General features: G+C 46.7%; 1 protein-coding gene across 2 annotated transcripts in view; it reads right to left on the bottom strand.

Annotated features, from left to right (window-relative positions):
- The window catches only part of rheb (Ras homolog, mTORC1 binding), an 18,295-nt gene extending 5,532 nt beyond the window's left edge, over positions 1 to 12,763 (bottom strand). The window contains exons 1-3 of one of the 2 annotated variants that reach the window (XM_061796697.1): positions 12,729 to 12,763; positions 12,061 to 12,152; positions 69 to 140 (exon numbers count right to left, since the gene is read on the bottom strand). In XM_061796697.1, coding sequence (XP_061652681.1) covers positions 69 to 140; positions 12,061 to 12,152; positions 12,729 to 12,748 — 184 coding nt within the window. In that variant the 5' untranslated portion in view covers positions 12,749 to 12,763. Of the gene's footprint in view, positions 1 to 68; positions 141 to 4,424; positions 4,729 to 12,060; positions 12,153 to 12,728 lie in introns of those variants that run through there. The other variant, XM_061796698.1, reaches the window with a different exon arrangement.
- Positions 12,764 to 13,043: the final 280 nt, after the last annotated feature.

The raw sequence follows: 13,043 nt of genomic DNA, 5'->3' as shown, positions 1-13,043 counted from the left end.
GCAAATTTACAACAAGTAAAATACTGATGGCAAATAAGACAAAAGGGCATCATCCTCCGCCTACTTACTGTTTTCTATTGTGGGGTCATAGGAGTCAACAAACTGGCCCTCAACGAACTGAATGGTCAAAGAGGATTTTCCTGGAAAAGAAAAGATGGAGAAATCGTATGAGCAATCATCAGAAACGCATGGCTGTAGATGACCACTATGCGACCCACTAGACAGGTAGACTCATCCCATCAATTTACAATATTGTTGTTGAATGGTTTTGTGCCTTCATTGAAGTAGTTCAGTAGGAGAAAGGTTGATATATTGTGTGTCCAGGAGACCAGGTGGAAAGGCAGTAAGGCTAGAAGTTTAGGGGCAGGATTTAAATTATTTTACCATGGTGTAGATGGGAAAAGAAATGTAGTCGGCTAAGAGTTGGCTATGAATGTCTTGGAGGTGAAAAGAGTATCAGATCGAGTGATGAGGCTGAAACTTTAAATTGAGGGTGTTATGTATAATTTGATTAGTGGCTATACCCCACAGGTAGGATGTGACCTAGAGGTGAAAGAGAAATTCTGGAAGTAGCTAGACGAAGTAGTTCTGAGCATCCCAGACAGAGAGAGAGTCGTGATTGGCGCAGATTGTAATGGACATGTTGGTGAAGGAAATAGGGGTGATGAAGAAGTGATGGGTAAGTACGGCATCCAGGAAAGGAATTTGGAGGGACAGATGGTGGTAGACTTTGCAACAAGGATGCAAATGGCTGTAGTGAACACTTTTTTTCCCCAGAAGAGGCAGGAACATAGGGTGACCTACAAGACCGGAGGTAGAAGCACGCAGGTGGATTAAATCTTGTGCAGACGATGTAATCTGAAGGAGGTTACTGACTGTAAGGTAGTGGTAGGGGAGAGTGTGGCTAGACAGCATAGGATGGTGTTGTGTAAAATGGATCTGGTGGTGGGGAGGAAGATTAGGAAGACAAAGGCAGAGCAGAGAACCATGTGGTGGAAGCTGAGACAGGACGAGTGTTGTGCATCTTTTTGGGAAGAGGTGAGACAGGCTCTCGGTGGACAGGAGGAGCTTCCAGAAGACTGGACCACTGCAGCCAAGGTGATCAGAGAGGCAGGCAGGAGAGTACTTGTTGTATCTTCTGGCAGGAAAGGAGAGAAGGAGACTTGGTGGTGGTACCTCACAGTACAGGAAATCATACAAGGAAAAAGGTTAGCTAAGAAGAAGAGGGACACTGAGAGGACTGAGGAGAGGCGAAAGGAATACACTGAGATGCGACATAGGGCAAAGGTAGAGGTGGCAAAGGCCAAACAAGAGGCATATGATGACATGTATGCCAGGTGGGACACTAAAGAAGGAGAAAAGGATCTATACAGGTTGGCCAGACAGAGTGATAGAGATGGGAAGGATGTGCAGCAGGTTAGGGTGATTAAGGATAGAGATGGAAATATGTTGACTGGTGCACGTAGTGTGCTAGATAGATGGAAAGAATACTTCGAGGAGTTGATGAATGATAAAAATGAGAGAGAAGAGGCAAGTGTGGTGGACCAGGAAGTGGCAATGATTAGTAAGGTGGAAGTTAGAAAGGCATTAAAGAGGATGAAAATGGAAAGGGAGTTGGTCCTGATGACATTCCTGTGGAGGTATGGAAGCATGTTGGAGAGGTGGCTGTGGAGTTTTTGACCAGCTTGTTCAATAGAATTATAGCACGTGAGAAGATGCCTGAGGAATGGAGGAAAAGTGTACTGGTGCCGTTTTTAAGAACAAGGGTGATGTGCAGAGCTGTGGTAACTATAGAGGAATAAAGTTGATGAGCCACACAATGAAGTTATGGGAAAGAGTAGTGGAGGCTAGACTCAGGACAAGTGAGTATTTGCGAGCAACAGTATAGTTTCATGCCTAGAAAGAGGACCACAGATGCATTATTTGCCTCAAGGATGTTGATGTTGATGTACAGAGAAGGTCAGAAGGAGCTACACATTGTGTATTTGTAGATCTATAGAAAGCCTATGACAGAGTACCCAGAAAGGAACTGTGGTACTGCATGCGGAAGTCTGGAGTGGCAGAGAAGTATGTTAGAATAATACAGGACACGTACGAGGGCAGCAGAACAGTGGTGAGGTGTGCTGTAGGTGTGACAGACGAATTTAAGGTGGAGGTGGGACTGCATCAGGGATCAGCCCTGAGCCCCTTCCTGTTTGCAGTGGTGATGGATAGGCTGACAGATGAGGTTAGACTGGAATCCCCGTGGACCATGATGTTTGGAGATGACATTGTGATCTGCAGTGAAAGCAGGGAGCAGGTGGAGGAACCGTTTGAAAGATGGAGGCATGCACTGGAAAGAAGAGGAATTAAGATTAGCCAAAGTAGGACAGAATATGTGCATGAATGAGAGGGGTGGTGGGGGAAGAGTGAGGCTACAGGGAGAAGAGATAGCAAGGGTGGAGGACTTTAAATACTTGGGGTCAATCATCCAGAGCAATGGTGAGTGTGGTCAGGAAGTGAAGAAACGGGTCCAAGCAGATTGGAACGGGTGGAGGAAGGTGTCACGTGTGTTATGTGACAGAAGAGTCTCTGCGAGGATGAAGGGCAAAGTTTATAAAACAGTGGTGAGGCCAGCCATGATGTACGGATTAGAGACAGTGGCACTGAAGAGAAAACAGGAAGCAGAGCTGGAGATGGCGGAAATTAAGATGTTGAGGTTCGATCTCGGAGTGATCAGGTTGGATAAAATTAGAAATTAGCTCATCAAAGGGACAGCAAAGGTTCGATCTTTTGGAGACAAAGTTAGAGAGAGCAGACTTTGATGGTTTGGACACGTCCAGAGGAGAAATAGTGAATATATTGGTAGAAGGATGATGAGGATGGAGCTGCCAGGCAAGAGAGCGAGAGGAAGACCAAAGAGAAGGTTGATGGATGTCGTGAGGGAAGACATGAGGGCAGTTGGTGTTCAAGAGGAGGATGCAGGAGATAGGATTACATGGAAAAGGATGACGCGCTGTGGCGACCCCGAAAGGGACAAGCCGAAAGGAAAAGAAGAAGATATAAGATATAAGCTGTAGTAGTTCACAACCTTAGAGGAATGTCTTACCTCATCTTATACAAGTACAAATACTGCATTTTCTCAAATACTCCCCTACGTTCTGATGGACACCTTGCCTCAATCACCATTTTAGTGGCCTGTACTGACATAAATGCCCTGCCCAAATTAACATTGCTTCCTCAACTACTATACTAACTTCCGCTCCAAGCGACCAATGCCCAGATTACCGTATTTCCTCAAATATCGCCTACGCTACTCAAGACGCCCTGTCCCAAATACTGCATTTCCTTAAATAGCTTCTGCTCTAATATACACCATGTCCCTATGACCTTATTTCATCATTTTTCCCTTCTTCTCTAATGGACCCCAGCCCCTAATTATCATATTGTCAATGTCCGTTCTAAACAAATGTATTTCCTCAATGAAGGGAGGTAATAGGAATGATGGAAATTAAGATGGAATCAAAGGAAGGATGAAGGAAAGATGGAAGGGTGGGCGGAAGGAAACTGTATTAAAAGGAAGAAAGAAAGGCGATCACCACCTCTTTTAGCGTCTCCACCGATATACAAACAAAACCCACTTGAAACCCCAACTACAGCTAGAAACCCTAACCCTGGATAGAAACACTGCCCCTGGCTTGAAACCCTAACACTTAACTTAAAACTCTATTTTGGAATCCTAATAATTTATTTATACAACTGTGACTTCAGAGTTAATTTTGGAAGCTTTTATTAAAATTGATGCACATCGGAATAAGAACCTGTAAATTGTAATAAAATTACTCCTACTATTTTAAGTTTAGCGATTTTTAGCCCAGCTTGTATATTCGGGCATCACTATTTATATATTTGTGAACTATACATTATAAAAATGCAAATATATTAATTCAAAACAAACATCTTACAACTATAATAAACTAAATGTAGGTTGCCCTATAGACCTGACTACGGTACCAGGAATATAAAGGATAATCACAATTTTTATATAAAAACTCAAACCTCAACAACTCAACACTACATATTGCATATTCAAGCATTCATCACGCTGGGCCTTTTTTTTTTCCCCCCCTTTCTTTTTAACCGCATCCCAACTGCGCCCGTTTGCCGTGCTGGCGGTGACATAACCGGTCAGTCATGCGTCAAATCCATCCGCTCGTCGCGCATTAGCGTGGGGGGTGGGGTGGTCGACTCGCGGACATGCTGTAGTTTGACGACGAACGTATGTCGGTTTTAAGGCGGAGGCATGGTGTCGGGGCCGCCCTCACCTGGCGGAGGGATGCTGCGATCGTGCGAGTAGCCACGGCCCGCTACAGCCTAGCTCGGCCAAAGCACGCCTTACCCGGGGATCGAGGACCGCCGCTTATCGTCGTGTGACCGGCTCTCACCTACGGATCGGTAGCCGAGGATGGCGAGCTTTCGTGACTTAGGCTGCGGCATGTCTCGCTCTGGTTATCGCATCGAGTCCTCGGGGTTCGACCGCAACCTCAAACCTGTGTGGCACCCGAATCCCAAGGAGTGCGGAGACTGGCACATACAGCCCCCGTCCACACAACCGGCGATGTCCTCCGCCGAGGTTTGCCGCCCGCAGCCCGGGGTGAGGGGAGGGGGGGGGGCTTGGGGGGGATATACGGAGTTTATTTCAGGTCATACGCCGGAAAGCGTGGAGTAGCTTTGGGGTTTTCAATAACTGCGTCACTCCCCTTCGCATTGGAATGAATTAGTAATAAGTTCTCCGCCCCGATTGGCTACACCATGACAGGAGGCGTGCTCGAAGGGCCGTTGTAAGGCTACGATTGGACAATGTGGCTGTTCGTCATATAACAGTAGTCCGTGTCGAGGATGTGATTGGTCAACGCGAGCATCGTGACGCGAACACAATGTCGTTGACATCTTTTTGGGGTCAGGAAGCAAGGATGCTCCTACCAGGACGACCTTATCTGGCCATGGTTTTTCTTTTTAATTGGAGATTTTGTTTACATTTTACACCACAATGACAACGTGTATTGTGGTATATATTATTAGTTTTATAGTATTAGTTTTTATGATCATTACTATTAGTAGGTGGCGCAGCAGCAATTTAAAACAGTGGGAATGATCATTTTGTCAATAAATTGCGGGATTAAATCAAAAGTTAAATTATATAATTTATTTTAAAAAGTCATGATTTTTTGTTTTTTTAAAAATATTTTTAACAATAACATTAACAGCTAACAATTTAACAAATTAAAAGTTCATATAATAAGATAAATTTATCTTAAATAAAAAAATAAAAAAAGGGTTTGCACCAAAAGGTTTACTTTTTAAATTAATGTAGTAATCCATCCATCCATTTTCTTATCCGAGGTCGGCTCGCGGGTGCAGTAACTTTAGCAGGGACGCCCAAGACTTCCCTCTCCCCAGACACTTCATCCAGCTCTTCCGGGGGGATCCTAAGTCGTTCCCATGCCAGCCGAAAGAAGTAGTAGACGGATATGCGGACCAAACTCTGACTACGGTCGTACAGGGACTGAACAGCCCGTATCAGGGGGTTCGGTACCACATACTCCCGAAGCACCCCCCACAGGACTCCCCGAGGGACACGGTCGAACGCCTTCTCCAAGTCCACAAAACACATGCAGACTGATTGGGCGAACTCCCATGCACCCTCGAGGACCCTGCCGAGGGTGTAGAGGTTGTCCACTGTTCCACGGCCAGGACGAAAACCACACTGCTCTTCCTGGATCTGAGATTCGACTTCCCGACGGACCCGCCTCTCCAGCATCTCTGACTAGACCTTACCAGGGAGGCTGAGGAGTGTGATCCCCCTGTAGTTGGAACACACCCTCTGGTCCCCCTTCTTAAAAAGGGGGACCACCCCAGTCTGCCAATCCAGAGGCACTCTCCCCGATGTCCACGTGATGTTGCAGAGGCGTATCAACCAGTACATTCCCACAACATCCAGAGCCTTTAGGAACTCCGGGCGAATCTCATCCACCCCCGGGGCCTTGCCACCGAGGAGCTTTTTAACCACCTCGGTGATCTCAAACCCAGAGGCAGGAGAGCCCGCCTCAGAGAACTCAGACTCTGCTTCCTGATGGGAAGGCGTGTCGGTGGAATTGAGGGAGGTCTTTTTAGTATTCTCCCCACCGACTCAAAACGTCCGAGTCGAGGTCAGCAGCGCCCCATCCCCACTATACACAGTGTTGGTGGTGAATTGCTTCCTCCTCCTGAGACGCTGGATGGTGGACCAGAATTTCCTCGAAGCCGTCCGGAAGTCTTTCTCCATGGCCTCACCAAACTCCTCCCATACCCGAGTTTTTGCTTCAGCGACCACCAAAGCTGCATTCCGCTTGGCCAGCCGGTACCAATCAGCTGCCTCAGGAGTCCCACAGGCCAAATAGGCCCGATAGGACTCCTTCTTCAGGTTGACGGCATCCCTCACCATTGGTGTCCACCAACGGGTTCGGGGATTGCCGCCACGACAGGCACCGACCACCTTACGGCCACAGCTCCGGTCGGCCGTCTCAGCAATGGAGGCGCGGAACATGGTCCACTCGGACTCGATGTCCCCCGCCTCACCCGGAACGTGAGCAAAGTTCTGTCGCAGGTGGGAGTTGAAACTCCTTTTGACAGGGGATTCCGCCAGACGTTCCCAGCAGACCCTCACAATATGTTTGGGCCTGCCACGTCAGACCTGCATTTCCCCCCACCATCGGAGCCAACTCACCACGAGGTGGTGATCAGTTGACAGCTCCGCCCCTCTCTTCACCAGAGTGTCCAAGACACGGCCACAAAGTCGATCATCGAACCGCGACCTAGGGTGTCCTGGTGCCAAGTGCACGTGTGGACACCCTCATGCTTGAACATGGTGTTTGTTATGGACAATCCGTGATGAACACAGAAGTCCAATAAAAGAACACCGCTCGGGTTTTGATCGGGCGGGGGGGTTGTGGCGTTCCTCCCAATCACGCCCTTTTAGGTCTCACTGTCATTGCCCACGTGAGCAATGAAGTCCCCCGGCAGAACGATGGAATCCCCAGCGGGAGCGCTCTCCAGCACCCCCTCCAGGGACTCCAAAAAGGGTGGGTACTCTGAACTGCTGTTTGGCGCATAGGCACAAACAACAGTCAGGACCCGTCCCCCCACCCGAAGGCGGAGGGAGGTTACCCTGTCGTCGACCGGGTGAACCCCAACGTACAGGCGTCGAGCCGGGGGGCAATAAGTATACCCACACCTGCTCGGCCCCTCTCACCGTGGGCAACTCCAGAGTGGAAGAGAGTACAAGCCCTCTCAAGAGGACTGGTACCAGAGCCCAAGCTGTGTGTGGAGGCGAGTTCGACTATATCTAGTCGGAACTTCTCGACCTTACATGCCAGCTCGGGCTCCTTCCCTGCCAGAGAGGTGACATTCCACGTCCCTATAGCCAGCTTCTGTAGCTGGGGATCGGATCCCCGCCTTCGGCCACCGCCGAGCTTGCACTGCACCCGACCCCTATGGCCCCTCCCACAGGTGGTGAGCCCATGGGAAGGGGGACCCACGTTACTGCCGGGCCCCATGGGTGCAGGCCACCAGGTGGGGCTCGCCTTCGAGCCCCACCTCCAGGCCTGGCTCCAAAGGGGGGCCCCCGGTGACCCGCGTCCGGGCAACGGAAAACAGAGTCCATTGTTTGTTGTCATCATAAGGGGTCTTTGGGCTGTGCTTTGTCTGGTCCCTCACCTTGGACCTGTTTGCCATGGGTGACCCTGCCAGGGGCGTAAAGCCCCAGACAACTTAGCTCCTAGGATCATTGGGACACACAAACCCCTCACCACAATAAGGTGACGGCTCAAGGAGGGTTTATGTAGTAATGAGTTAAAAAAAAAAATCATTCATTTATTTTAGTACACAATTGAAAAAAATCCAAGTTAATAAATTACCATTTTTCATATTATAAGTTAAATAAATACACATCTAGAGTTAATACAACTGATATTTTTTTCTCATTTGTGTTACACATTTAAAAGAACAATTAAGTGTTAATAATAAAACTGCTGTTTTTATATTACAAAAAAATTAAGAGTTCATTATAGTTAAATGTGTTAATAAAATTGTTTGTGAATTAAAAAAAAAAACACTTTGCGAAGATTGTATGAGAAACATCCTCTATTGTGATTTTGCTTATTAAGTATTATTTTATCATTATCAGTAGTCAGTGTTGTAGCATAGGAGTAGTACTTGAAGTTAAAACAATTTCGTTTTTACACCAATTTAACAGGAAAAATAATTACAAATAAGTAGTAGTAAAACATGCATGAATTGGAGACTCTAAATTGCCCGTGGGTGTGAATGTGAGTGCGAATGGTTGTTTGTATGTGCCCTGCGATTGGCTGGCAACCAGTTCAGGATGTACCCTGCCTCCTGCCCGATGATGGTTGGGATAGGCTCCAGCACGCCCGCAACCCTAGTGAGGAGAAGCGGCTCAGAAAATGGATGGATGGATGGATAGTAGTAAAACAAAATAGTGGCTGATTCCCCTGAAAATACTTCCAATGTTTGTCTTGACAGAAGTTAGCCAATAGATGTCCCCATTGCATCACATATCTCAAATACAACCCACGCGGCACCAGTCACTCTTCAAAATAGCTATTATAGGCTACTGCATATATTGTACATTACCATAACAACCCAATGTCCTAATTGCTGTTTACTTCCATCCTTGGCACTATCTAATAAGAAGCCAGACTCAGCCAAAGCCTCTTGAACACCGAACCGCAGGAACCTCAAGCACAACAATCAGGCGGTCATTACACACAAACACGGATCATTTCAGCTGATAGCGTGACGTCCGTTGCACTAAAACACTCACTTCTTAATATAACCGTGGCTTGGAAAAGCGAGCCGCAGGCATGCAACAATGGCGTAGGAAGTGCGGCCACAATTAGTGGGTTAAGCCCGCGGGCATATGGTGGAATTCCAGGCAAAGGTGGTGAGAGGATGGCATTCATTCCTCTTTTGGCATTTACTTGTAAGAAAGACCTAATGTTACTAATGCCACTCTCCAAACACTACATGCCAGAGCAAAGTCGAAAAGCCCCTAGACGGTCAGACCCAAGTGTTTTTCCTTCACACACACTTTTCAGCACATGGGGAAGGAAATCAGCATGTCAGCAGTAGACCGTTTGGTCCCAATGATATTGGGTGTCAAAAAAAAAAAATAAATAAAAAAAAAAAGCAGGGACAGTGGATGGAGAAGGCTGTAGGGTACCTACTGTACAATCACACACAAAATGATGACCACTTATAGGTCACGCTGGTAATAGTGGCCAGGGATTAGGCGTGTGCTGACAGGGCCTGACAATAAATACCCCTCCCTTGAACTAGCAACAGGTGTGTGACAAGATTGTTTCACTTTAATGAAAGGCTTAAAACAAGCCTTGGTGAAAGAATACATTAAGCTCTGTGACGCAAAGGCGTTCCATGATGGCCCAGACAATGAGTGCGGTTTCACACGAGAAACCTTTAACACATTTTAATCGAATTGGAGTTCGCTAGGACAGGTAAAGTAAATAAACCCAGGAACTGGTCAAATAAACTGGTGGGAGACCACCAAAATGACTCTGGCGAAGATCGGTTGTGGTGAGAACACGGTCCTACCTTGATCCCCAACCAATCTTTGTATTCCACCTCTGTGTGGTTTGATGGGTCAGGTAAATTAAACGTGCGGACCGAACCAAGTGGTCCAAAACCACCAGACGAATTCTGGCGTGATTCGGTTTTGATGAGAACGCAATCTGACATTGGTACCAAACCAGTCCTGGGTTCCCTCCCTTGTTACGGTTCATTTAGTCAGGTAAAACAGATGAGTGCAGATCAAACCAATTGATTTGACATCAGCAAAAGAAATATGGCACGGTTCGGTTGTGGTGAGAGCATAAGCCAACCTCTATCTGCTCCAACTGGCAAATGAGTCTTTGTTTTCACCCTTGGTGTGGTGCATTTGGTCAGGTAAAGTAAAAAACCTATAGTGTGCACCGAACCAACTGATCTAAGACCAACAAACAAACTTCGGTGTGGTCTGGTTGCAGTAAGAATGTGATCTGACATTGATCCACTCTACCTGATAAATGAACCATCTTCACCTTCCCACTTGCTGCGGTACAGTCGGTCAGGTAAAGTGAATTGGTGCGGAACAAACCAATCGATCAGAGACTGCCAAATGAAATCTGCAGCAGTTTGATTACATTGAAAACACAATCAGACTTTGATCCATTCCACCTGGTGTACTAATCCTTTTGATGCGGTCCATTTGTCCACGCTACGTAAGGAAACTCGGGTGCTGACTGAACTGACTGGTCCAAGACCTCCAAATTAACTCTAGCATGGTTTGATCATGGTCTTGATCCACTCCAAATGGCAAATGAAACAATCTTTGTTCTTCCCCTTTATTGTGGTCTGTTTGGTCAGGTCAAGTAAGTGAACTAGGCTACAGACCGAACAGAGACCAGCAAAGAACTCTGGGACGGTGAAATCTTGAAAGGGGACCTCTGAGCATTTTTCAAGCTTTGTAACTTAAAAAGTCGCCGAAAATCGACCACCCTCAATAATGTTATTACACATTTTAGGTCCAACCAGAACGACTAGATTTAATTACCCTTTTTTGGGGAAGCTGTTGGATGAATGACCCCTCCTCAAATGTGCCAGGTGGTTGTGTGTGACTTCCAACATATCTTGGGTAATCCTGTAGTTGCGCATGCTTGTGGACACCAGGCAGGAGTTTGAGGCTTGTCACACTCCATTAGTATGCCAGCCTGCATGCCAGCCGAAGTGAATCGGCCACATCCTCCAGCTGGACCGGGGCCACTGACGGGCACCTGGACCCACGCTTGTGAAAACAGAATTGCATATTTAACTAGGAGTATGGTGCTCACGTCTCAGCATGTACACCATGCCCTCTTGGCAAGAGAATCTCGGCTGCTGTTTTCCTGTACATGTACGATCACCGTACTTTTTTAGAAATAATCTTTTCTTTTTTGAGCTGTTTGGACCTTAGCGGTTGGGTGGTGTCCAGAGTCACGCGAACCTGCAAAGGCATCCCGCACAAGGTGCCATTGTGGGGGATTCAATGATTACCATATCAGCGCGGCGTGAAACATTTATGGCAGTGATACGCTCCGGCAAGCGCCATCAATTTCCAGAACAGAGCCTTGTCACATCCCATTGTTTGAAGCAACCATGCCAAAACAATAATCCGCTGCAGAACAGGGAAGGACGGAAATGAGAACATTGAAATATAGCTTGGTCCATTGCACATGACGTACCTTGAAGGCCCTGTTCCAGCCACTGTCAACGTACGTCTAATGCAGAGCCTTAGTTGCCGTTTCTCTGTGCCATCCCGCTGCTGCAGAACTCATTAGTAAATCTTGTCTAGCTAACCACACTGCCCTGCTGCGTAACAGAGCCCCTATCTGTGATAATTTACTGGAATTTGCTCAAAGGTCTCAAACCAGGCAACAAGAAGATAGAAAAAGAAAAAGGGAAAAAGAAGTTGTTCACAGAATCTTCAGCTTCGGACAACTTAGTGCTTAGATCTACCATAATATGTATGTACCTGAACAATTAAAGTACATATAAAAATGAAGGCCTTTTCACTGCACTTAGCAAGGCGCAGCGCATCATCAACAAACCCATTCATTGTGCAGGTGCTGCACAATGGCAGAACACTATGACGTGCAAGGTGCCCATTTGCACCTTGGAAAAATGTTCAACTCGGGAGAAGCGACGCGATGACAGATGGTGAAGAGGGGTTGGTGGGGTGATTTCAGAGTGCTCACAGCAATAGACCAACCAGCAGAAAAAACAGAATCAGAATCCTCTTTATTTTCTAAGTATGTCAAAAACATACAAGGAATTTGTCTCTGGTAGCCAGCGCTGCTCTAGTACGACAACAGACAGCCATCTTGACAATAAATCTTGATGGAGAGTCATCTAACCGCTAGCAATCTAATGGAAAGAGGCTGTTGGAATGTCTGCTGGTTTTAGTTTGCATTGATCGATTGCGCCTACCTGAGGGAAGGAGCTGGAAGACGTCATGACCAGGATGTGGAGGGTCCAAGAGGATTTTGCAAGCTCGTCCTTCCCTGCTACTTCCTGGTAGGCTGCAAAGCAACCACTTCCAAATATTAGCAAGCTTGTAGCAGGGAGCCATCATTCATGCGCCCTGCCCCGTCCATACACCAAGAAAACCACAATGCATACATACACAAACACATACATACTAACAGCGAGTATAGTTACACGGCTTTTGCACTGAGGAACCCGTTGTGGAAAGGCCAACTAATTACTACTATTAAGGGGAGCAGACACACTAAGAGTTGTCATGGCCCACGGCCCCCAGAGACCACCCCAACCCCGACAGACATGGGTAGACTGTACACATGGTGCACCAAACCTGTGCATTTTTCTAAGACAATTTGTAAAAGAATTACTAAATGTTATAGTGATAATGTTAATGGTATGTAATGTCTATGTTATCTTGAAGATCATTTATAGACTTAAATTAACCTAACCTACAAGTTTGGTAGCATTAAACACAGATCAGTGGAGTTACCAAATGGTGTCATAAGCAGCCTGGGACATGGGGAGGTCAACCCATTAGTCTCACAGAATGTGCTTACAGGACCGCTCATCAGGATTAGTCAAACTCTGACTGCTATGCTCACACTAGCACTAACATCAGGGCTGTGGGACTCATTTAGGCTCCTCAGTGGTGCTTCATCACCCGCCTGTTGCAGTCACAACCACACTGGGTCATCTCTTCTGCTGGATCAGAAAACTCTGATTCAGAATCAGAATCATCTTTATTTGCCAAGTATTTCCAAAAAACACACAAGGAATTTGTCTCCGGTAGTTGGAGCCGCTCTAGTACAACAGACAGTCAATTTACAGAACACTTTGGAGACAGAAAGACATTGACAAAAAAAACCAGTCACTGAGCAGTAAAGGGTTGCTAGTTATCTGGTAATGCCGGTACATTTATTATTAATTTT

Source organism: Phyllopteryx taeniolatus, chromosome 14 (genome assembly GCF_024500385.1).
Source record: "Phyllopteryx taeniolatus isolate TA_2022b chromosome 14, UOR_Ptae_1.2, whole genome shotgun sequence".
Classification (NCBI taxonomy): domain Eukaryota; kingdom Metazoa; phylum Chordata; class Actinopteri; order Syngnathiformes; family Syngnathidae; genus Phyllopteryx; species Phyllopteryx taeniolatus.
Note: the sequence above shows the minus strand (reverse complement) of the source record. Positions and strands in the feature narration are given on the sequence as shown.